The 25,423-nt window shown below is 49.8% G+C and overlaps 1 protein-coding gene across 5 annotated transcripts in view; it reads left to right on the forward strand.

Moving 5' to 3' along the window:
- PAX7 (paired box 7) overlaps positions 1-25,423 on the forward strand; it is a 106,875-nt gene that overhangs the window by 57,304 nt on the left and 24,148 nt on the right. For all 5 annotated transcript variants that reach the window (XM_051773433.1, XM_051773438.1, XM_051773436.1 and 2 more), the window contains exons 7-8: positions 8,004-8,169; positions 9,263-9,456. In XM_051773433.1, the coding sequence (XP_051629393.1) occupies positions 8,004-8,169; positions 9,263-9,456 (360 nt within the window). The remainder of the gene's footprint in view (positions 1-8,003; positions 8,170-9,262; positions 9,457-25,423) is intronic.

Raw genomic sequence — 25,423 nt, forward strand, 5'->3', positions numbered from 1 at the left:
CAGGTTGGACAGGGCTTGGAGCAACCTGGGCTAGTGGAAGGTGTCCCTGCCCATGGCAGGGGGTGGGTCTGGATGGGTTTTAAGGTCCCTTCCAACACAAACCATTCTGGGATTCAATCTAAACCTTTCCTTAGAAAGACATCAGCACTTTTGGTACTTGTAGAATTGTACCCTTGGAAGCAGAAGTGTCCCACTGGCAGAGGATGTGGTCCCAGCTCTGGAAGCCCGAGGGATGTTGCTGGAAAGAACCAGCACTGTTTCATTACTTTCCTGAAGATGAAAATGATAAGCCTAATCCTGGAGTCCTTCTTGCAAAGCATTTGCTGAGGTCAATGGGAATTGATAGAAACTTGCAGCATAATTTGACAAGAGCAGCTTGTTTTTTTAAATGTGGGGCAGGGAACCTAGGAACCAAATGGAGAAATCTCTGGCAGAAAAGTGCTCCTTGGAACCTGCTGTGGGTGGAGGAATCCACTCAGATCAGTAGAACTCCATTTTTAGATAAAGTTGTGGATTTTTGTGTTGAGATGCAAACCTGGAAGTGACTTCTTTGATTGTTTGTCCTGTTGTGCTTTTCTTGGTCTGCTTTGGGCCAAGAACTGCCAACCTGATGGTCGCAAGCTGAGATGCCCTAAACAGTGTGGGAAGGGTTTGATTTTCATACAAAGGACAGAGGGCCCAGAGGCCAAAGCAATGAAGGAGCCCCCCAGGCCCTGGCTGAAGTGTTTGTGTGGAACTCTGCACACTCAGCTGCTCTGATGGAAGGCAGTGAGGTCCTGATTTATAGCAGCAGAGTGGCTGTGCCATTGTATTAAAAACAAACAGGGCCTCCCAGAGGTTTTATGAGAAGAACCTTTATCACAAAATTTCCAACCGTGGCATGGACCAAAATATTCCTCCTAGGCTTCGCTCAGACTCCTGTGCTGAACCTCTGCTGCCACCCAGGATATACCCAGTCAAGTGATCCAGTTGTTGTGGCCAACACGGGGCTCTCATCCATCTTCAACCTCCCCAGACTCTTTCCTGGGACTCCAATTAAATATATTCTGTGTGGTCAACACTGGAAAGTATTTATAATAATCAGGAGGAGGGTTTTGCCAGGGTCCTTTAAACTTTGAGCCACTTCACATGAAGCTTAAGCCATTTTTAAAAGCTTTTCTTTGGCAAAGCAAATCTTGATAGCAGGAACTGATGTGCTGTTGATCTGCTGCTAAAGCCCAGCCTGTCTGAGCCAAACAATAGCAGCAGGAAATCTACTCTCCAACATCTCCTTCACCTCTGTGAGGTGTGAACATCAAAACCTGTTCCCAAATGTCTAAATGCAATTCTTAACACCATTAAGACTTGGCTGTCTAAGAAGGAAGTGTGCAAGTGATAAAGCAGTTTATAAATACGCTGCCTTGCAGCTGCTTACTGGCAGCAGTGAACCCATCCTAATGTCTTTCAGCTTCCTCAGGTCCCATTCATCCTCAGACCTCAGGTTTCTAAAGAGAAGTAAACCAGGTTTTATTTCAAATTTTATTTTATTTTAGCCGAATCTCCTCTGGCAACTGAAATCATCACCGAGAAACAGATTTGTAAAATGTAGGGCTGGAAAACACAACATTTGCAAACCATCAGTATACAAAAGCTATTTTATTCCGTGATAATATTTTTTTATTTGTAAATATTATGAACTTCTCTTACAAGTGGTAAAGCTGCATCACTGGGCAGGGTTGGGCTGGGAGCTCTGAATGCAGGAGTTCCAGCCTGGGCTTGGTGTGTCTCAGTGTGAGAGTGGACAGATCTATCCCGTTTTCCTGCTTCCCTGCCTGGGGTATGAAATCCATTAGTGGCTACAAAATGTTCACACTGAGATGGTCCTTTTGTTTGAGGAAGTGTTTGGAAGAATGATGCAAGAGTAAAGTAATCAATGTCACAATGAAAGATTTCACTGGTAGGAATGATTTCCTCAAAAAAACAAGTGGTTTGCAAAAAAAAAAAATCTCATACCACCACCTGTTCCCTGCAATTCAGTAGGTTGTTATAAATAGCTTACACCTTCAGGAACTGGGAGATGCCAGGAGAAATATAGGCTAAATTCATTGGATAATCTCATTTGTGAGGAGTCATTTGTTCTGCTCCACTAACCTTGTTTAATATTTATTTTAACCATGTCACCCACCCGTGGCAGAGGCTCAGCACTGAACCCAAATGTCTCTGGGTACAGCCTGGAAAATCTGGGTATTCTCAGGAGCTTTTTTTCGTTCTGTGAAGAATTCTCTCAGTAGCCTCAGTGATGTTTGTACCTTTCTGATGTCTGTTTTTCACACTCCTCAGCACCTGGCAGAGGAAGCATCGTCATCCCTAAACTGTTGTATGGATCTACAGGACCCCCTCTCATCATCACATCCCAGCCCTTTCCACCTGCCAAAAAGGCATTTGGAGCAGTAAATACCCCTGGTCTCTCATCACTCTTGCTGTAGAGTTCCTCCCTAAAATCCTTCTGCATCAGCCTCCCGGGAAACCCCTGACTTGCAGCATTTCCCACCAGGGTGGACAAGGGGATCTGCTCTGGTTCCAGGGAGAACCTGGAGAGGATCTGATCTGCAACCTGGGCAGGGACCTTATGTGACTGGTGGAATTTTTTGGGGTATACTTAGGCCATAAATGGCCACATGGTTCCTGCAGCCTCCTGGGCCTGTGAGCACAAACATGTGTTGCATCCCTTCATTCTGCTGAAGAGCAAAGGCCTCACCTGGCTTTTCCATCCCTGTTTCCATTTATGAGCTCACTCACCCCATCCATCTTTCTCCCACATTGAGTCCTGATTAGGCTGAGTAGGAACACAACAGGCTTTCTTTCCCACAGGAGGCTCTTTTTGACCTTCCTTTCCTCTCCTTGTCTGACAAATTGTGGGAGCTGACCCATATCTGGGCGGGATAATTCAGTCCAGCCCCATCCTGGCAGGCAGCTGCCTCTGCAGCTTCTCTGCTGGTGGGGAACAAGTGCCTGGGACATCTCGGACTGGCTCCTGGCAGGGCTGGGTGGAGGCACTGGGGTTAAACAAGAACCAGTTCTAACCTTTGCCCCAAAGCCAGGCTGGCTGGGAGGACGGGCCCTCCTGGAATCAGCTGGTTCTGCAGAGTGGACAGTGATGAATTGGAGAGGTTTTTTAGTCTCGACATTCCTCCCTCGCCCATCTGGGAAGGGAATGGGGAGGTGAGGGATTGAGGGATATTCAGGATCTTTGGAGCAGGATCTGAGCAAGGGGCATGTGGCACAGTGAGGGACACTGCTCTTACCTGGGCCCTGGGCTTGATTAGAACATGAAAAACCTCCTTGCATATCTTCTTTCCAGTTCTTTCCCATGGGGGCATTACTGTATCCATCTCCTTCCCCTCAGCAACGCCAAGCAGTTTTTATAACACATCTCCTGTGTTCTTAATACTTTATTTGGAAGACGATTCACAGGGGAAAAAAGCCCCAAATGCCTTTAACAAGTACAAACTGTTGTTTCCAGTGGTCTGTATTGTACTTCTACACCCTTGGAAAGCAGCACATTTACACAGCTCAGGGTCTATGCTATGAAATGACCATGAAAAACTTCCCTTTTTAAAGAAAAGCTGGTTTCTGCCATGGTGTTTTTTCTCCTGGTGAATTCTCCACACAGCCCTTTTCTAAAGTGCTACCTCGTCCCAGCATAAAACTCTAATCATGCAATCCAGCCCCAGCAGCCTCTAAAAAACATCCCCAGCAGCTTCAAAACTTCCTCCTCTTCCTCATCTTCTTCCCAGCAGCCTGGTTTTAGCAGCCGTAGCCTTCACCCCAGGCTTACCATGGTGTAACAGGATCCCCTGGCAGGGGGAATCTTCAGTGGCTGATAAACCCTTAACTGTTGGGAAATGAAAGCAGGTTCCCTTTGAAGTACACCTCGCATTACAGGGAGATGCTCCAGCCTCTGTATTTTAGCTCCCAATAAAATGATTTATGAGCATAAAGGCCTGAGCCACCTTTGAGTGGGGGAAGGGAAGGAGTTGCAGACGTCATTAGCTGCAAAGGAGCTCCTTTTTTTCCTCTGGGTTATAAATAAGGGGCAGAATCAACCTGTTTGGGCCATGAAATGTCCCTTCCCCTGCACGGGAAGGTAAATCCTATCAGTTGCTTTGTGGCAGGTTTCGGTGTGTTTGGGGCTGGATTCCCCAGCCAGGCTCTGGGAGGAGACACTGCCTTTCAACACGTGGTTGTGAATTCCCTTGGTGCAGGTGTATTTGCTGTTATTATCATTTATCACCTGCTTTGCTGCGATGCTCCAGACAAGATGCTCCAAGATCTTGCTGTGCTGGGTCTGGTGCCTTCTGGCACTTCAAAAGAGCCTCTATCTCCAGTGGCTGACTGTGGAAATGAACTAAAATGCAAGAAAATGAGTTTATCCTCAATTTAGAGGTGCTAATCTGATGCATGGGTTGTGTAAGGACTAAAATTTGTTGAATACACTGATTTCAAATCAGAAAAGCAATACTTTCCCAAAGTCACAGGAGGAGCATAATTAAGAACTGAATTTCTTTGGTGATGATCCGCTCTCTCAGAATTTATCTTTCCTTTCTTCACAAGCCCACGTGCACTGTAGACCAAAATGGCTCATGCACAGGATTTTTTTGTTGACTCTACCTGGTTGTAAAAGGATCCAGAGTATCCTTTTATCTCCCTTAAAGCATAAAGGAACCACACCCCCATACTGGATGTGGAGGATCAGGATGGGAGCAGCCATCACAGGCACGTGTGCATTTTAATTCTGAACAAAACATCCCCAGCAGCTCCAAAACTTCCTCCTCTTCCTCATCTTCTTCCCAGCAGCCTGGTTTTAGCAGATGCAGCCTTCACCCTAGGCTTACCATGGTGTAACAGGGTCCTCTGGCAGGGGGAGTCTTTAGTTGTTGTTGAGTGCAAAGGGGTGTGTTGGTGCCCAGACAACAACAACCTCACAAGGGGGGAACAGAAGACAACACAAACCTTCTCCACGTTGTGTTTTGATCATACATTGCCCAAATCAACTGACAGATGGGGCAGTGAGTCCTCGTGGGGATGGTTTGCACTCTTGGAATTCCATTTCTCTTTCCTTCTCGGTTCCTGGATTCATGTCTTGGTTGTGTTCTCCCTTCAGGTATTTGAATTTTATGTGCTGTTCTTGGCACTGAGATCTTTATTTTTTTGGAGTGGAAGCTCTTCCAGCCCAGGCCTAGGCCTTTGTCTCTAAAAAGAGTAGGTTTATTTATCTCCCTGTGTTCAGCTACCAGAAATATCCAATTTTCATGTCCTTATCTGTGGAAGTGGAAGCAAATTATAAGAGACAAGGAGCCAAGGTCCATCTCCCTAATTTGAAACTGGATTTGCACACACATGCCTGTTGAGAAAAGGATGGGACCTTCCTCTTTGCATGGTCAGGGCAAACAAAAGGTTATTTATTCATTTCTGTTGCTCACTGCTCACAGAAGCTGTGCCACGGATTGGGCTGGATAAAGGACTTGTGAAGTGCCACAGACCTCAGCCTTCATTCATTTCCCTCTCCTTAACTCTGTCCTAGATTTTTTTAGCGACTTTGGGTGCCAGAAGTGGCCCCAGGGATTGTGACCTGCCCGGCCCCTGGTGGCCAATGCAGAGGATGTGAGCTGACCCATTTCTGTCACGCCTTTGGGAGGGTGGCAGGTTGTGCTGCTCCAGCCAGCAGAGCAGGGCAACAGGAACAGGTCTGTACAAAGAGGTTTTTGGAGCCAAGGACCTGACATCAGCACTGTAAACACTTCAGGGGTTTAATTTAGACCAACTCTTCAAAGAAAACTGGGCTTTTGTTGTTGCCATTGTATATGGATGTAAATAGCAGCATGAAATTAAGGGCTGCCCAGGCCTGGGTTCTTCCTCAGCCATCAGGATCATAGCAAGTTTTAATTAAACTGTTTCCACAGCATGATAGTGGCTAAATAACACGTAGAAAGAGCAATAATAGGCTGTGATCCAGAGAACCTCACAGAAATTAGTGGGTGAAGCTCAGTGCACACTTATTTTTGCAGCAGGCACCACTGCAGTGTGTGAGGGCTGGAGACCAGCACTCCATTAAATAAATTTGCCTTTTCCTGTAAGAAAAATGCACAGGAACAGGTAACTGTTTACAGGAGGACTGGACATAAAGACCAGGGAAAGATGCCCATTTTGAGCTTTGGGTCATGTTTGATGTCCACAGCACACAGGGCTAAAATTCTGCAGTATCTGGGGAAGAGTTTTGGTTTGGCTCCTAAGATGTGGGCGCAGTTTGGGCTGCAGTGCCTCAAACCCTTGTAACACTAGCCCCTGATCTGATGTTGAGCAGCTTGGAAGCTTGATGGAGGATTTTTCCCCCCCCTGAATGCTTTACACTCTTGATTTTTGCTCCATTTTTTCTTGTTGCTGTGAAATTTAATCGTGTTTTCTAGCCCTTTAGGCCTCCCAAAGTCCAGCAGCTGCATTCTCATCTGGCTTGAAAGCTTATCCACATACTTCTGAACCCCAAACAGCAATGGGGCCTGAGAGCCTCTCTGATTAAATGAAGCAAACCAAGCCCAAGTGACAGACTGAGAAGCCCCTTCCACTATGCAGGAGGGAGATTGCCCACGATAAAACACACCAGGGCACACAGATGCATTTAGAAAAATCTCCTCGGGAGTCTTACAGGTAAACCAGCACTGTAGGAAACATGAGCCCAGCTTTGCACAGGCATTAAAACCGGGTTTATTTTAATGCACAGAGATTTAAATTGGCTGCAGAACAATTCTGGTGCTGCTCCAAGCAGGGCATGTCTTAGCATACAGACAACAGTGATTTGCTGCAGCACAGAGGAGCTGAGCAAGCCCTGTATTCCCTCCGGTCTGGTTCTATCTCTTTAGCTTGTCTAACATTGAAACCACGATGCTAATCTGTCTATTTATCCCTCCTAACAGAGCAGCCGTGTTGCTATTATGGTCCTTAATCCCTCAGCATAATTCACATAGTTGTCAGATAACAAGGCAGAATGGCCAGGTGGTAGCAGTGCTTCTATTTGGTGTGGACTCTCCCGGAATACACAAGTTAAATTATTCCTCTTCATCTCACCCTACAGCTCAGAGCACCCTCCCAACACTCTCAGCAGCATCTTGAGCCATTTTAAATGTATATGTTTACCCAGGAGACAGGGCAGGGGTTGTATTGTCATTTGGGAGAAAGGGAACTGAGGAATGGTGATGACTATAAAAAAGATCTGAAGCCATTGGAGAGTGTCCAAGGAAGGTGGGGAAGGGCCTTGATTTGAAGCCGTGTGAGGACACTGAGGGCACTTGGTGTGTTCAGCTGGAGCAGAGGAGACTGAGGGGAGACCTCAGTGCAGTTCCCATTCCTGGGCAGGGGCAGAGGACAGGCAGGGACTGAGCTCTGCTCTGGGGGGACCAGGGACAGCACCCAGGGAATGGCTGGAGCTGTGCCAGGGCAGGCTCAGGTTGGATCTCAGGCAAAGGTTCTTCCCCCAGAGGCTGGTTGGGCACTGCCCAGGCTCCCCAGGGCAGTGGGCACAGCCCCAAGGCTGCCAGAGCTCCAGGAGGGTTTGGCTGATCCTCTGGGGCACAGGGGGTGACTCTGGGAGTGGTCCCATGCAGGGCTGAGGGTTGGACTGGATGATCCTTGTGGGTCCCTTGCAGCTCAGCATATTCTGGGATTCTGTGATATCCACAGAGCCTGTGGCAGGCAACAACTTGAACCTGTTTTTGGACAGAATGTGTTTCCATCAGCCCCCAGGTGAGGCGGGACAGCAGCTCCGGGAGTCACAGGGGGATCTTTCCTCTCCCTTCCAGGTTCAGCAACTAAAAGGACTGAGGAATGGAGGCAAACACTCACAAATCTGAGTCAGGCAGCAACTTGGGTCTGGCTTTGGCCAGCGCTGTGGGACATGTTCCCGTCAGATCCTGGCTGGGGTGGGACGGCAGCTCAGGGGGAATCACTCGTGGCCTTTGCTCTCCCCCCAGGTGTGGTTCAGTAACCGCAGGGCGCGCTGGCGCAAGCAGGCGGGCGCGAACCAGCTCGCGGCCTTCAACCACCTGCTGCCGGGGGGGTTCCCGCCCACCGGGATGCCCACCCTGCCCCCCTACCAGCTGCCGGACTCCACCTACCCGACCACCACCATCTCCCAAGGTGAGCACCCTTCGCCTGTGCCGCTGCTCTTCTCTTCCCAAATCCTGCCTTTCCAAGGCCGGGTTGGACGGGGCTTGGAGCAACCTGGGATAGTGGAAGGTGCCCCCGCCCACGGCAGGGGTTGGAACTGGATGAGCTTTAAGGTCCCTTCCTACCCAAACCATCCCAGGATTCCACAGTGTCCATCCCCATCTCCTGAGCCAGATGCAGCACAGGGCTGCTCCCTTGTCCTGCCAGGGACCTCTGAGCCACCTACCCCTCTCTAGGCCCACTCCTGAGCCAGGCTTTGTCACCTGCAGTCCCCTGCTGAGGATGGAGGAGCACAGCAGCAGTGATCCATGCCATGTCTGCCCCTCCCCTGCATGAGGTGGCCTTGTCTCCTGTCCCAGCCAGGTTGCCCTCAGCACCACAGTCTGTGGGACCACCTCCCTGTCCCTTTCTCATCCCGTCTGTCCTTGAGGGAACTGTGTGTCTGGGGACATTCCCATTTCAAGGCATGTATCCTGCTCCTCCATGTGCCAACACACACCAAGTCCTGCATCCTCCAGTGAGGATTAGTTCTGGAATTCTGGGATTCTATCATCCCATTGTTCCTTGCCTTTGTCATTCATGACATCCCACTGGGTCTCTTGTAATACACAGGTGGTTTTCCTTGAGATGGGAAAACCAAGGTTTTCCTCAGGTTGGTGGAAGCTCCTCGGTTTTCTCCTCTGTCTCACGGTCCTTTTGCTCTGTCAATGTGTCCCATGGCTGTAGCTCTGCTCAGCTTTGAAATGAGGAGCACAGCACTGTGAACTGAGTATCCTGTAGGTGATCCCTCGTTCTGGATAAAGCTCCACACTGGGGTTCTGTGGAGGGAGTATTGCCCATTTCAGTTGGCTTTGACCTTTACAAAAGAATTTACAGCTTCTGTTCGAGGAAAAGTTAAAGGAAAATTCAGATATTTCCCCCCAGCATGGCAGGTTTTGTCCCATCACACACTTTGTGGAACATGGCGTGTCCCAGACGCTGAGACAGGATGGCCAAACCCAGGGGCCATTTCGCAGTGCCAGCTGTCCCCCCAGCCCTACTGAGCCCTGCTCTCTCTCCACAGACGGGGGAAGCACCGTGCACAGGCCCCAGCCCCTGCCTCCCTCCACCATGCACCAGGGGGGACTCGCGGCCGCCGCCGACAGCGGCTCAGCCTACGGAGCCCGGCACAGCTTCTCCAGCTACTCCGACAGCTTCATGAACGCTGCAGCTCCTGCCAACCACATGAACCCCGTCAGCAACGGCCTCTCCCCACAGGTATGTGACCTGCCTCCATCCTGCCTTTGGCTGACAGGACTTGGCTGGTTCAAATCCTCTGAGAGCAGGGCGAGCTTCAGGCTGTCACAGCGTGTTCTGCTTAACAAGGGAGTCATTGCTGCTGTCAGGGAGTCCTGGAGCAGCCCAGTCAAAGCATTTGGCTCATTCCTTCATCAGCAATATCGCTCAGCACTGTTCTGCAGAGCACTTGTGTCCTCTTAGTTCCCACCTCCATGTTAACACATTGCAACCACAAACACCAGGACTCAGAGCATCAGTGTTTATCTACTCAACCCTCCAAAATATTCCACAGCCAAAAATTCCAGGGCCCTCCAATTGTGGATTTTAACCTAATGACAGCACATTTGATGGTTTTAGTTACTTTAGAAGCACCTCATGATTTGTGGGTGGCTGATTTAGAGATTAGCCAAAGCCAGCTTGTCCAAGCCTGGTTGGACCATGGAAGTGCCATGGATTTGAGCTTCCTCAAAACACAGGGGTGTAGATCTGGGAATTAGTTTTGAGAAAGTAATTGTCATAGAAACAATTCTGCTAATGCTTTGCACAAGGTCAGAATGAGAGGTGTAGGTGAGTTTTAAAGGAGGAAAGGTGTTTCACACCATCTGCTTGTGTAAGGAAGTGGAGTGTGTGTGTTTTGAGGTGACCAGGCAACAGCCACAGCCTCCCCTTGGAATATACCCTTGATTTTCACATCCCTGCCTGAGCCCATGACCTGATCTGGGGTCTGTGCCCCAAAGCCCAGCTCAGCCACCCTCTGAAGTGCCTCTCCCAGGTTTGATCTGATGCTGCCCATCGGGTGTACAGCTTCTAAGTGCTGCATGTGACAGAAACAAGGCTCAGAGCAGAGAGAGGTTAAATCTCCACCATCAGTGAGCCCAGAGAGAGCAGAGCTTGTGCTCATGTGCTATGGGAGCAGACTTATGTTCTCAGCTGAGTGGAGAAGGCAGGATGTTCACCACCTGAGAATCCATCCCCCTCTAACTCCACCCTGGGATAAGAATTCTAATTTCCTGTCACCTTATCAGACAGAGCCTTTAACCTCATTGTTTTACTTGCAGTAACCTGCTTTCCAAGTGCACATTTGCTTTTAAATGGAACAAGGTACATATTGTACACTTCTATTCATGCTGGAGGGATACAAAAATCCCTTTTACTTTCACTCCCAGTCACTCGTGGAACATGGGGACACATGAAATGCACTACAATAGTTGTTTCAGAGTACCAGTAAGACTGTTTAGGACAGGAAATGCAAAATAATTTGAAACTACAAGGAGAAATTAGGTGGGCATCTGAAATGAAAAGACTACAACTGTTTAGAGGAGAGTCCAATAAAGAGGGACATCAGAAAGGTTTATGGATCTTGAGGTCCAATAGCTTGTGATCTCTCAAGTGTGAAAACAAACATAGAGTGCCAATGGAAGGAGGGAAATTTTGCAGCTTCTCAGAAATGGTATAAACCCTCCCCTTCTAGCTTTGAGTGGGAAAATGTAAAGGTGTGACTGGCATGAGGCAGAATATTACCTCAGACAGGGTGATCTGGGGGGGAATAGGCAGACATCTCTCTGACAAGGGATTTCTAACAGCAGCAGGCCTGGGAGATGAGGACAGAGCCTGGAATTCAAAGGCAGGCTCCAGGTTAGACAGGCCAGGGCACGTGATTAATTCAGATGATCACAAGTGCAATTTAGCACCTTGGAATAAGTTGGGGATGAGATCCACGTGATAGCACCAGACACGAGTCCATCCTGCAATTTCCATTTCTGGAGCTTCATCATCTCCCTCCCAGTCCCACTCAGAAATCAGAGGCTCATTGAAATGACCAAACCAAGGCTTTCTCTCTGCTTATCCCTATCCCAAATTACCCTGCCCCCAGGCTCAGGCTGGGGAAAGATAGAGTCCTGAGCCAATAAGCCCTTTGTATGGGAAAGAGAGGATCCATTATCTGGCAGTCCTGAAGAAAAGAGAGCTTTGCACCCCCAAGAAGGAGAGATTCCCATTTTCCTAATGCTTTTAATCATGTGAGGGCCAAGATATCAGCACATAAATTCTTCTATTTCTTTTGTACATGGAAAGGCTAACCCAGGTTATTTCATGACTGCTTTATATTTACTTACCAAACCTTCCTGCCTTTCTAAGCCCTCTGCTGTTCCTAGTGGAAGGATACAGGAAATACTCCTAATGGGATGAATGAGAACTCCTAAAAGTGTCCTGTTTTATGTAGCAGGGTGGGTAAAAGTTTAGTGAGGTCTCTATATGGGATGCTCTGTGTAATTTTCCTGCTGTGCTGAGCATAATTCAGCTCTTCCATGGCATTGCAGGTAAAACCCATCACACCTCAATCCTCTCCTCCTCCTCTCTCTATCTGAAGTTGCTCTTTACAGGGGTAAATACCAGCTAGAGGGAAAGAGGGAGTTCAGGAGATAGAAAAAAAGAAGGGAACTGTAAATGATGGCAATTTGTCTGCACTGCAGACAGCCAGTTCTCTGGTTTCAGCCCTCAGCAGCAGCAGGAGGGAGATCTCTTTGCAGTTTAGACAAGAGGTGGGGGCCAGCCTGGCCCAGAGCTCCCAGCATTTGCTGCCTCTCAGTAACGATCCAATTACCCCAGGATTGGGTGTCCCGGCCAGAACCCCCAGCCCCGGTGCTGGCAGCTGGAATTCTAGAGGAGAGGCATGGCATTCCCATTCCCAGCACAGAGAACAGAGGATTACATGTGGCCACAAGGGCTGGGACCCCCCGGAGGCCCCCCCTCACCCACCTCAGTCCTCCGCTCGGGCAGACAGAGAGACCCCAACTTCACGTGGGAAATGGCCCCATTTCTGGCCTGTTTTCCAGCCCATGGCACACAAAGCCTTGTGCCTGCCCAGCTCAGCTGCTGGAGCCCCAGAGCTTTTCCCAGGCAGCTTCCATGGTGTCCTGCCTCTATTCCAGACCTGAGAGGTCAGCTGAGAATTTTTGTCTTCAACTCCTTCATCTCGTGATGACGTTTTTTGTGACACTTCATACAAAAACACCGACTTGGTTGTGCAAAGGACAGTCCAAGGTGATTGAAGCACTACCTGGAGTGAAGTCTCATGTCATGCTCCTTCCTAGACCTGAGTGAGAGCCCAGGGTAACCCAAGCAGTGATCTGGGCTGGTTCTGTACTGGGACAGCCTTTGTCAGAGAGAGATTTTGCCTGTTTGGGAAAGGGAACCTCCCAGCCTGACCAGCTGCAGCCACATGAGTCACTTCCAGCTGTCAGGATGCACTTGGTGCTCCCATGTTATCAGAGAGGGGCTCGGGGGAGCCAGAATGTGCAGCAGCAAAGTCCCCCCTGCTCCACAAGGACTGGTGGGTTGGCAGCAGTTGCCCCAGGCTCAGCTGGGCTGACTCAGGGGCTCAGACCTGCCTTGGGCTGGCACTAAAGCCTGGGCCAAAACTTAGTGAGGACACAGAGACACAAAGCAATGTTATATGATGAATAACTTAGGCATGCAGAGGGTGATTTCTGGCCCTGGAGCTTCTGTCTCACCATTTCTCACAGGAGTGGGTTGTAAACCAAGGCTGGGCATGGGTGAGATTTCACAAGCACACTGTAATTATTTCCAACTCATTTTCATCCTACAGAGGACTCATTTCCCATTTATTTGAGAATACCCGTCAACCTCAACAAGGACAAGGCCGGGCACCAAGACATCCTTAGCCAGGTCACTCCTCACACTGGCAGTGAGAACAAACTCTGCATCCCTCTGTTTGGAAGTTCAGCCCTGTGCTAGTCCAGAATTGCCCTTCACTGAGCTGGGACAAGGCTTGTGACAAACAGCTTAGTCTCCTGATAAATCACAGAATCATCTCGTAGAATGGGTTGGGTTGGGAGGGACCTTATGGACCATCTCGTTCCACCCCTGCCATGGGCAGGGACACCTTCCACTGTCCCAGGTTGCTCCAGGCCCTGTCCAAGCTGGCCTTAAATTCAGTCCGGTTACATCCTGAGCAGCATCAGGAACTGTGAGTGCTGCAGTGAGGGCTGAGGTGGCAGAAAATTAAGTGACTTAAACTTTGTATTACAAGACAAAAGTGGAGCCACATTGGCTGTTCCTCTACCATTTGTGATGGTGGGAGATCCCCTGGGTGCTTTTCAAACAGCTAAGAAACAGGGTCTTATGTATTTTCTGCTGCTTTCATCTTTAGCCTCTTCTACCACATCTCTTCTGCCTTTTGAAGTGTCTTCATGGTTTTTTAGGAGGGTTTTGTCCATTGCTTCACTTCCTAAAATTTCCACTGCCCTTTTAGATCCAGGCCTGTATCTTGAATATGTCTGATTGTTCCCTGTAGCATGCTGGGGTCTTGCAGGGGGTTATTCTAAAGCCAAAGCTCATCCCTTTGCTGCAGGTGGCCCCTGTGTAGCTGGGGAACACATTCAGATGCAGTTCAGAGTCAGGCATTTCGTGTGCTTCCATAACATGTTATTTCTGAGACCTTTGAATCTTTTAGCAAAACCACGGGATCATCCAGAGATTAAGACAATCTTCGTAAGGAATACGAATTCGTAAGGAATACGAAGAGCCAAGAGAAACTTGTTCACCATCTCACAGTTGTTGCTTTAATTTTCCCAGGGCTTTCAGTGTTTTTTTTTTTTTCTCCATGAGCAGATTCATTCCCACTGGAATGGCAGGTCTGGGGGTTAGAGTCGGATTTGCAATTTCTGGTTTATCCCTGAGTTTTGAGGGTGTTCCTGGAGGTACACTCAAGGCACAGCTCAGGCTCTGCCCACAGATTTCTGCTCTAAACTCAGGGACCTTCTTAGTCTGCACAGTTTGTTTTTCCTGACATCATCCCATGGCTCCATTCCCTTCCACCATCCAGGGTAATGTTTCCTCAGCCTCATTGGGGTGGGATTAGAGATCATCTGAATCCCTGTCAGGAGCTCACTGGTCCTGGCAGAAGGACAAGAAGAGCCAGCTGAGCCCTTTTTTGGGGTGGAAAACCTGGCAGTTGGGAAAGACATGATGTTGCTGGCGAGAGGGGAGCAGGAATGGTGGTGTCTGGCTCCGGAGAGACAGCTCTCCTTCCCTGCTTCCCTCGTGACACGGATCCCTTCTGTCTGGTGCCTTTTTTTTTTTCCTTTTTTTTTTGACGGAGACACTGTGCTTATAATAAGCATTCAAAATGAGTCTTGCTGGGCCAGGAGAAGGGGAGGGAAAGAAAGAAGGGGAGGAGAGGATGAGATTTGGGGGGGAGGGGGAAAGGGAGGAGGGGGTTTAAATAGCAAAGAATTAGAAAAAAAAATCTGATGCAAATCACTAGTAGAGAGAAAATTATGTGCAATTACCCAAGCGATACTGGGCAGCCGTGCCCACCCCAACCAACAAGATCTCATTAACAAGCAGAAAATAAGATTGAAATGGTGTGTAAAAGAGCTGAAAAATGAATTTGAATGCTGCATTTGTCCACAATTACCCCCTCGTTCACACATATTTTATTGCAATTTTTTTATTATTCTTAATCTTTCCATCCCTCAAAGCAGATTGGGAACATCCTGGCATTACAGTTGCTGAGGGAGGAAGCATTAAGGATTCCCCGTTTCCCTGAAAGGAGACCCTTCTCTCGCTCGAATTTTCAAGGGTTGGTTTTGGACGGATAAGGATTCATTTCTCTGGCTTATCTTAGTGTAGGAACATGTTCTTCTAATATTCTTTAACCTCTGAGGCTCTTGGGTGCCACCCCACACGAGGGTCTTTCTCTAACCTTGCCTCCTGGGTTCCTCTGCCTCCCTTTTCCATCGCTCCCTCCCTCCAGTTTTTTTCCATGTGGTCCCTGCTCTTTTCCCCCCCTACTACCTCCTCCACATTCCTCCACACTGCCCTGCACCCCCCTGTCTCCAGAGGATGTGATTCCCTCAAACAATGTGTGTGCCCTTCAGAGAGTGGCTGCTGTCCCTTTTCTGAGTCACAATTGCTCCTCGCTCCCTGTTCCTTTCTGGCTTCAGCCTCCCCACGACCTTGGGGCAGGATTTTTGGAGGAGGAGATGAACATGTGCTAAAATCCACATCTTTTTTTTGGCCAGGGGGATGGAAAGGTGATGTGGGAGCTCCAGGTTCTTCTCTGGGAGAAGCTGGCTCTGCTGAGACTGCATTGGCATTTTTCCCTTGCTCGGTGTCAAATGCAGCCCCATCTCCCTAAACTCTTAACCTGCGTGTCCCAGCAAAGCTGGTTGTTCTTCCATGAAAGTTTCTTGCTTTTTTCCCCCTTTTCATATTTAACCAAACAAAGCCCATCTGCTCTTGTCAATTAGGTGCCACTGCTCCTGGCAACGGCAAAAGGGGAGAACGGAACATTTTTCTCGTGTGAAAATGGATACGTATTTATTTGACTGATTCCTGATGACTCTGTTTCTGAGCAGGGTGGGAAGGGGGAAATTCATATCTGAGGGGCCACTTTCTGTAAGTCTGGAGGTTCCGTGACTTTCCTCGACTGATTTGAGTGCTTTGATCACACTGAAAACCGACTGGAAACAAACATCTTATCACCTTAACTTGAACTCTGGTGCCCTGGCAGGGTTCATTCCTGTGTGATTTCCTCTCCATGTGTTTATTAGGAAGATATGAAAATATCAGGAACAGTGAAGGTTTTCAGAGCAAACAGGTGATTCCTGAGCCTCGGGAGCTTTGGCAATCCCTTCGGTGGGTCCAGGATCAGCCCCTGTAGCACTGCACCTTTTGTGAACTCACGTATCAGCTGTAGAAAAATTGAGGAGAAAGGGAGGAATAAGGAGAAAATAGGAGAAGAAATACAGGAAAAATCCTGAGGAGAATGACATGATGACAGCAGGAAGAAGAAATGCAGGGAGGTGTGAAAGTGCCTGATAAGCCCCCAGATCCTGGAGCAGGGAGCATGTTTTTAAGGCGCCCAGGGCTAAGACATGGAAATCTGTCCCCACAAATCCTTAAATATCCCTTCCCACCCAGACCCCACTCACGGGGTGGTGGGAGCAAAGCCCACGAGGAGGAACGGTCATCACAGGGGCTGGAATTCCTGCTGAAATCCGGGCAGGACTGGTGGGGCTTTCAGCTCTGCTCAAGCACCTCTCCTCTGGGTCCTGTCTCCTTCCTGCACCGGGGAGGGTGAGAGGGACTTGGCCGGGAGACAGACTCGGAGAATTCAAATGCGGGATTTGCCCTGCTTTCTGATTAATGAGGGAACTCGAGACAAGGCAGGCAGGGCAGATAGAGAAAATGAGAGATTAGCAATTAATGCAGCATCCAGCCTGGTGCCGGGCACCGCCGAGCGACCTCTGGCACGCAGAGCCGAGTGTTTCGCCGCGTGGCTCCGGGAGCCGCAATATCCCAGGGACCGGGAGCTGCTGCGGAGCCGCCGGGGGAATCAAGGGAGCGCAGCGGGGAAAGGCAGCCCTGGAATGAGGGAAGCGAGATAGAGGGAAAGCTTAAAAGGCAGGAATGCAATAAAAGGAATAATTAGGATTCAGAGGCAGGAGCACGTGTGTGCAAGGGCACCGATGTCCCGCGTGCGCATTCCCTGTGTGCTCACCCGGGTGTGCCTGGGCCCTGGGTGTGCCTATTAAAACCTGGGAACGGGGTGACAGCTGTGCTCCAGCTGTGCCCTGGCTGGGAAAAACCATCTAGTACAGGAAAAACCCACAGTAATATTTTGCAGTGGATCAGGCACTAATCCCAATGTGTCCCCTTATTTTTTTTCCACAGAGAGGGGTTGTGGGAAGTGCCTTGACTGCAGTGGGTGCGAGACAACAGGAGAAACATCAAGCTGGGAAAGAAGGTGGGACAGTGTGGTGCAGGTGTATGAGGGTCCATTGCTCTGCTGGAGAGCTTCCAGCCTTCCCCAGCTCAGGATCAGCACACAGGGAAGATGGACACAGGACTGTGTGTTGTTCGTGTTAGGGGGACATGCCGTGACCACCAGCTTTCCCAGAGCTGCTGGATGCATTTTGAAAGGGGTCATTATTCAGCACAGTTTATTTGCTGTTTGCTTCACCATCTCTGTGTGCTAACAATGAAGGAAACCTGCATTCCCTCCCATCCCAGAGCCAGCCAGCTGCTGGGATCACTGATGGATGGGTTGCAGCATCTTGGTGGAAAGGTTACAAGGAGGACGTTGGGGCTGACAGGGAGGACTTTGGGGACTGAATCCATCTCTGAAGCATCCTAGGGAGACGCCCAGAAGAGCTGTGCAGTCCTGAAGCATCAGGAGAGGTTTATGGGGGAGATGTATCCCAAAAGGATGCTGTTCTGGGCTTTTGTGTGAGGTGGAAGAGAGTTTGGTGTCGTGTCAGCATGCAGAGCGTTTGTCCTGCTGACTCTCCTGGTGCACTGGATGGGGAGGGGAGCAATGTATGGCTGTGCAATATGGGCTTTAGGAATTTGGGGTTACAGGGCTGAGCACGGGCTTTTGTAGAGTACAGGGAGAGTGGGAAGCACAGAGGAGAGGACACAGAGCTGTGTGGGCAGTGGATAAACAGCGTGGGGTTCTCGGGCTGTGGGGCCTGTGCCACACGGGCGTCCCAGGTGGTGGATGGGAGAGAAGATGTTTGGGTGCTGGAGGCCTGCAGGATGCTGCTCGTGCCTCTGTCAGACAGGCGTGCACAGGATCAATTTACAGCAGGGGCTGGAGATCACAAATCCCAGCAGGGTCTGCAGGGGGGAGCAGTGAAGTGATCAAAGGTGCGGAGGGTCTTAGCTTGCCGCAGTAAGCTGGAGTCAGCCCTTAAGCCTATCCAGTTTGGAGATGAGGGGGATCTTATTTCAGGGAATAAGTACCTGAAAGGCAGTCATGAGCCGTGTAGGGGAAAGGGTGGGGTGTGCTCGCCAAGCAGATACAGGGAAATCACCAGGGCTGTTTTGCAGGGTGGAAGGGAAAGAGGCAAAACTGACAGGAATGGGTCGTTTTGGGGCTGTTTTGGGGTTGTCTTGAGAAATCCCAAGGAGTGGTTTGTGAGATTGAAGAGAAAGAGGCAAAACTGACATGGAGTGGGTTGATTTGGGGTTGTTTTGAGGTAGGAATTCACCCACCAAGCCAGTGCAGAGCTAAAACAAGGATGTCCATCTGCCCCCCATGGATGGGAGCTCTCACCATGACTGGCTCAGTGCAAAGCTTGGTCTGGGACCTACCAACATGTGGGGCCAAGCCTGAGCTGAAGCAGCCCTGTGGTTAGTCTGGAGGAAATATCTGTGCTGCTGCATGTCCCACACCTCCTTCCAACTGCCCTTTTCGGAGGGACACTCTCATGGGGACACTCCCGGCAGGGAATGTGGAAGAGGGAAAGCAAAGGCTGCTGCTGCTTCTTTCCCCCGAGATCCAGAGTGGCAGAGAGAGCCCCTCGCAGCCTCCTCTCTCTCTGTGTCTCTCCCAGCTTTTCTTCTCCCTCTCCCTTCCCTTCTTCCTCCCTCTCCTCTCTCCTTCATTTGATGTGAGGAGAGCTGTCTGCCACTCTGCGTCTGTACCGAGAAGGGATCAGAAGTTTCAGCGAGCGCTCGGCGCCTCTCCTTTGATCCATGTCCTGAGGCCTGCTTGACAGCGACAAAAAGCATGGAGACAAAACGACTCAGTCAAAGTGATTCCTGACAACTGTCTCCATGAGATAAGGAAGCTCTCTGTGTCTTGGTTTTTTTTCTTCTTTTAATACCGCCTCTCCGTTTCCATAAGAAGTGGAGTCACTTTAAACCAGAGGAGCCAGCCAACAGCCTGGCTGCACAGAGAACTGCTCTGCCTGAGCTTTATCATGTTTCCTGTCTCCCTTTCCATTCCTTCCCCCCTCCTTTTATTTTTTTTTATAAAAGCCCTCTTTTCCCATTTTTCTTCCCCTCCTTTCCACGTGCTGCGTTACGCTGCTGCCTCACCCCAATGCTGCCTCTAATTATGCAGCTCAGAGAAAGCCCAGTGCATTTGCAGGTGGCCAGGACATTATTCCACTCAATCCCAACCACAGGGAAATGCCTGCCTTTCCTGCGAGGGGCTGGGGGGGAGAAAGAAAGCCCTGTACATTATCTGACAATAACCACTTCTTTCAGGAATCGGAGGCAGCCTCATTAACACCCAGGCATTATGCACCGCTGGCTACTTAAGTGGTCCTTGGAGCTGTTCCCCTGCTGCTGAGCCCCAGATTTTTATTATTATTGTTTTATTTTTCTTGCCTGGTTCACATCACACAGGGAAGTGTCCCCCCCTTTCCCTTCTGGCCTCTGGGCTGTTTGCAGGAATGAATTTGCCAGGGCTCAGTAACATTATTCCTCATTGGAGGATGCAGGACTTGGTGTGTGTTGGCACATGGAGGAGCAGGATACATGCCTTGAAATGGGAATGTCCCCAGACACACAGTTCCCTCAAGGACAGACGGGATGAGAAAGGGACAGGGAGGTGGTCCCACAGACTGTGGTGCTGAGGGCAACCTGGCTGGGACAGGAGACAGGGCCACCTCATGCAGGGGAGGGGCAGACATGGCATGGATCACTGCTGCTGTGCTCCTCCATCCTCAGCAGGGGACTGCAGGTGACAAAGCCTGGCTCAGGAGTGGGCCTAGAGAGGGGTAGGTGGCTCAGAGGTCCCTGGCAGGACAAGGGAGCAGCCCTGTGCTGCATCTGGCTCAGGAGATGGGGATGGACACTGTGGAATCCTGGGATGGTTTGGGTAGGAAGGGACCTTAAAGCTCATCCAGTTCCAACCCCTGCCGTGGGCAGGGGCACCTTCCACTATCCCAGGTTGCTCCAAGCCCCGTCCAACCCGGCCTTGGACACTTCCAGGACCAGAGTCCATCCCAGTGACGCAGAACCCCTTTGCCAGGGAGTTCCCACTCCCCTCGCTCGCCATAATTAGGGTATTGTTGTAGGTTTGCTCCCAAGTCAAACTCTATTAGCATTCAGGATGGGGGGTGGAGGGGAGTGAGGGGGGACAGACGGAGGGGGAGATTCCCTTCCCCCCAGAACTGCACTGTGCCGTGCTGATAAACAGTAAATATCGGGGAACAGGATTTCCACATTATCTGAGCGCGGCAGAAAATCAAAATTTCAGTCTAAATCCGAGGAGACGAGGCTCATAAGCTCCTCCAGCTGATACAGAGCCGAGCCCAGCCGGCAAGGCTCAGGAGGCACAAAATAACATTTTTTTGTTCAAAAAAAAAAAAAGAAGAAGAAAGGAAAAGAAAGCAAAAAGAATGAATGAGAGGGGAAAAGCAGGAAATCTTTGGGGGCTGACTGCAGGAAGGGAAGAAGAAGAGGTGGTGCAAAGCAGAGCATTGTCTGCTGCTGCAGCCCTTTTCTGCTGAGGAAATAAACACCCGGGTGTGCTGGGGAGGGGGTTTGGCCACCGCCCATCCAATGAACTTCCCAGAGTGCTGCTTGGGGATCGACCTGTAGGACACCAACAGCTGCTGGAGGCTGATGGCAAACCTTTAATTAGTGATTAGAGTGCACAGCTGAGCACAAATCCAGCCCCGAATTAGGAGCCACATGGGGTCCTGCCGACCCTCAAAGCCACCCCTGGATTCAGCGGCTCTGGCAGGAGCAGGGTCCACCAGCTCTAACAAAGCCCCAGGCCACTCGTGCTGCTGGAAGCATCTCCATGGCCTGCTCTGGCCTGGCAGACAGGGCAGGAGCCACCCAGGTGGGCACAGCTCCTGCTGTGGGACTCGTGTGCCGCAGCAAGGAGATGATGCCAAGGACACCTGGAAGAGCTTCTCAACGGGGTGCAGAGCTCCCTAAAAACAAGCAGCAGTGGTGAGAGCAGGTCAGCACTGCAGGAGAGCTGGGCTGGAGGTGCTCACTAGCACTGCAGGAGAAGGCACATGGTTCTGCCTCTTCTGAAGGAATTTGCTCCCTCCTAGTTCACGGTATGGTTTCAAAGCTTTCTGCTCTCCCAGGGACCAAGGTGGTTCCAGTGCCAGATGGAGCAGGTATTCCTACAGCATCCAGTTTAGCTGCTTGCTGTGTCTCAGACATCTTTGCATCCTTGCCTGGGTCTGTGCTCTGTTGCCTAATCTTCCCTATGCATGAGACTCCACAAAAGCACCACTTGCTGCAGAATCTGTAGCTCCAAGTTTTTAGCCCAAGGGAATGTGGCTCAGAGGCTTTGAGCTCTCCCTGAGGCTTTTAATCATCTCTGCTTGGAGAAATGAAGAAAAATAAGCAGGGACTAAGTCCTGAAATGTTTTCTTGGTTTCTGCAGTAGCCACTTCCTCCTCCTGCCCCGTCACTGGGCTCAATATAACTCAGAAAGCAAAGAAATTCCTCCTTCTGAGCTGCTTCCTCAGATCTCAGCCCAGCTCCCAGCAATGTCCATTCCCCTTTCCCTACCTCATTTCTACAACCACCTATAAAGTGGCATTTTAGGCTCCATGTTCTAGTTAGAGCAGGTTTCTGGCATAAACTCTGTCCAGCCATACAGATCCAGGGGCTATTGGTGGAACTGAACACCTAGGATTTTGGTTTCTGCCAGGCAAGACTTTAAGCAACTTCAATGCTTGAGTGAGTTCTGCTGCCGGGGAAAGGAGGGGGTTTATTTAGGATGAGGAGGAGACAGAGGTAACAGATGCCTTTGGAAACATCAGACTGGCAACCTGACTTCCACTCGTTGCACTGTTCACCCAGATCTTGTCCTGCACTGTTTTCTCTTCTCATCAGTATTGGGGCAGTTGGAGAGGGCTGGTTTTCCTGAAGGATTTGTGCTTTCCCTTCTCCTACACAGAAACCCTAAAACTGAAAATCTGAAAGTCAGAACAGGATAGAATCTTTCTGGTCACATCAGCTGGGTCTGAGGTCAATGCTACCACAGTGCTTGAGCTGTTTTACATCAGCATAGAACCTGTCCATGCATTTTAAAGAGAAAGTGCTCCACATCTCTTTAAAATTAAGATCTTAATCCTGTTCTTTAAGATTGGAATTTGAAATCCCCTTGGCATTCATGCAGGACCCCATTCTGCTGTTGAGCAGAGTTAGCATTGCCTCTAGTTCCACTGTTTGAACATCATCAGCACAGAGTTTTGGCCTCCCTTACAGAAGAAAGTCTGGTTTAACCCTGAATCATGTGCTGGGCTCCAGTCAGCACACCCAGGTGTATCAAACAATGCCACCCAACACAAACCCCACCAGGGGATTTACAGAAAGTCCTGGGGTTGTTTTAACTCCAAATATCTCCAGTGTCTTTTCCTACCCAGCCTTTTCCTGAGCCTCAGGCAGCTCTTGCCCTTGACCTGTTGGCCAACCCTTTGAGTGCCCTGTTCTTTCCCATCACATCCATGTGGCTACACCAGCTCTCCAGCCACCTTCTCTCAGCCATGCCACAAGATTTCCAGTCTCTCTGTCCCTCCCACCACATACAACCTCTTCCTCACCTCTCCCAGCCCAGCTCCCGTGTCTCTCCTTCCCTGCTCCCCTGGCTTTATTCTGCCCCGGCTCCCAGAGCTGCCAGAGGGTTTCTCAAACCGGCAAGAGCCACAGGTTTGTCTGGAGGGCGAGAGGTCAAGCACCAGCGAGTGTTTCTGTTTAGTTCCAGATACCAGCCTGACAGATGGGTGCCTCTTGATTAATTCCCAGCTCCCCTAAATGCTCCTGGCTCCATGTGCCGTGGGCCCGTTCAAGTCCGGGCAAAGTTAGGTGGGAAAACAGGAGAATACTGGAATGTGTTGGGTTGTCTCCATTCAGGTGCTTGCAGTGGGATTGTGGCCTGGAGCGGTTGCAGATCTTCACCTCCAGCACTTGCTGTGCTGACAGTACTTCCAGGCAAAGGTGTTTGACCAGAAGGTACAGCCAGAAGCCTCCAAAGCTCCCAGCTCTCCCAGCTCAGCTGCTGTGAGGCTGTTCTGGACTGACAGTCATGCAAATGCCCAGCTGAGTGTGGTACAGTCCAGGAAAATAAGAATTTGGGATCAAGGGAGCATCCTCATCCTCTGAGGGGGGCTCTGAGGGGGTTTGTGAGCTGTGGGGCGCCGGGTCTGGTCGCTGGGAAGGGCATCAGTCGCCCTGTGTTGGTTCCTCACCACTGACAGCTGTGGGGGCAGGTCTTGGTAACCCTGAAGGCAGCACAGTCCCACTGTGGGGATTCTCCATCTCAGACCGTTGCCATTTGGAGTTACAAAGAGAGAATATCACCCAAATCCACTCCTCTGGACTAACACACCTCCAGGGAGGCTCAGTCACACTTGCTGTGTGTGGTGAGCACAGACAGACCTTCAGAGCTCAGAAAACTGAATCGCTCTCTGCTGATGGAGATTCCTTTGGCCTTTATTGGAACAAGTCTTTTGTTAGAGGCCAAGCCTAAGGAGTTCTCTGGCTCCCTTTCTGATTCCCTTTTTTCACATGCTGGTTCCTAAGTGTCCAGAAATCCTAGGAATCTCACCAGAACATCTCTGCACATTTGTGGGAGAAATTTCCAAGGTTTCTGTGGCTGAGTGAATTCCAGAGAGCAGGTAAATCCCATTTACCCAGTTAATGCTCTGCAAGGTCCTGTGGAAGGTTCCAGTGGAAGAGTCAAGAGAGGAAAGGAATGTGGTTGGACTCAGGTGACTCATGTCCCCTGCTCCCAGCTTGGCTGCCCAACCCTGGAGCACTGGTGTTTTTTCCCAGCCATGTGTCAGGAATGTGGAGAGACCAAAATCACAAAGAGCTCCAAAACACACTGAGGAGCAGGGAAGGCCAAATCCAGAATCCTAGAGGTGCTACAACCCTCATGAGCAGCAAAACACCCAGCAGTGCTGAGGCCCTGGAGAAGCAGCCAATGCCTGAACACTATTTTTTTTTAGTAAAAAAACCCCAAACCAACCCAACTTATTAAAATTTTGCCTGGCTGCATCTCCTGCTTATTCAAATACTGCCAATTTCTGTGGATCTCATATCAGCTCCCAGCATCTCCCAGCCTCTATGCTTGAGTTATATGGGAAGAGAGAGAGAGAGGGAAAAAAAACTGCAAGCAAAATAAAAGCCACTATCTGACAGAATCTCTCCTGGGGATCTCAGTTATTAAAAAAAAAAAAAAAAAAAGAATCATTTTTCTCTTCACTGGTGTTTGTTAAATGTGCAGGAGCCACAGGCAAATTTTTGCTAATTTTGTGCATGCTTTTATCATACTGGTGATTCACTGGCAGCTTTATCCTCCGATAAGTGGATTAGTTGTTGAGCTAAACAAAAAGGTGTTTGACAACCAGGAAGCTCTAAAGAACATATTTGTTTTCCAAATAATGGAGCTGTGTTTGTTGCTCAGTGCAGTGTGGGGTGTTGTTCTGAATTTCATTAGCCCGAAGGAAAGGCCCCAAAGCTTTCCTCCCTTCCACGAGGCTGTGGTGCAGTGAGAACCACGTCCCTGTCCCTCCTGTCACTGCCAGGTTGGTTTTATTTTATTTGCTTTGGTTTGGTGGTTTGGCCCTGCAGTGCTGCTGGTGAGGGAGTGGTTGATGGGTGGTTGTGTTGCACAGCATTTTTTGGCCGTGGGGCTGGGCACATACTGGATTTATTTGGGAATAAACATCCCAGCTCTGCTGGATGGTCATCAGAGCCCCAAGGCTCACAGTTGGATCTGGGCTTTTAGGCCTGGAAGCTGAACTGAGGGCATAGAGAGACAAACTGACCATGAGGAAGGACACAGGGCTAAAGTAATAAGCTTAACTTTATCTAAGACTTTCATCATAATGTTTGAGCATCTCATTATCCTGGGATGTGTTTCTCCTCATGGGAAGGTTGTTATTTCCAAGGCCAAGAATTGTTATTTTATCCTGCTGAAATGAAAGGTAGGAACCCGAGACTTTGTCAAGACCCTTTGCTGGCCCAAACCCCCTCCTCTGTAAGTGCTTCATATTTAGCAATTCTGTATTTCTGTGCAGCTGCATGTTTGTTTTCGGCCCTTTGGGGCCCTCTCTGCCTCTCTCCCCCCTCAGCCACCCTTTGGCCATATTAGCCAAATGCCCAGGAACGATGGGGATTCTTCCCTTGGAGCTGCTGAGAGCTTGCT

Source organism: Manacus candei, unplaced genomic scaffold (assembly GCF_025592945.1).
Source record: "Manacus candei isolate 608988 ecotype Guabito, Panama unplaced genomic scaffold, ASM2559294v1 h1tg000169l, whole genome shotgun sequence".
Classification (NCBI taxonomy): Eukaryota; Metazoa; Chordata; class Aves; order Passeriformes; family Pipridae; genus Manacus; species Manacus candei.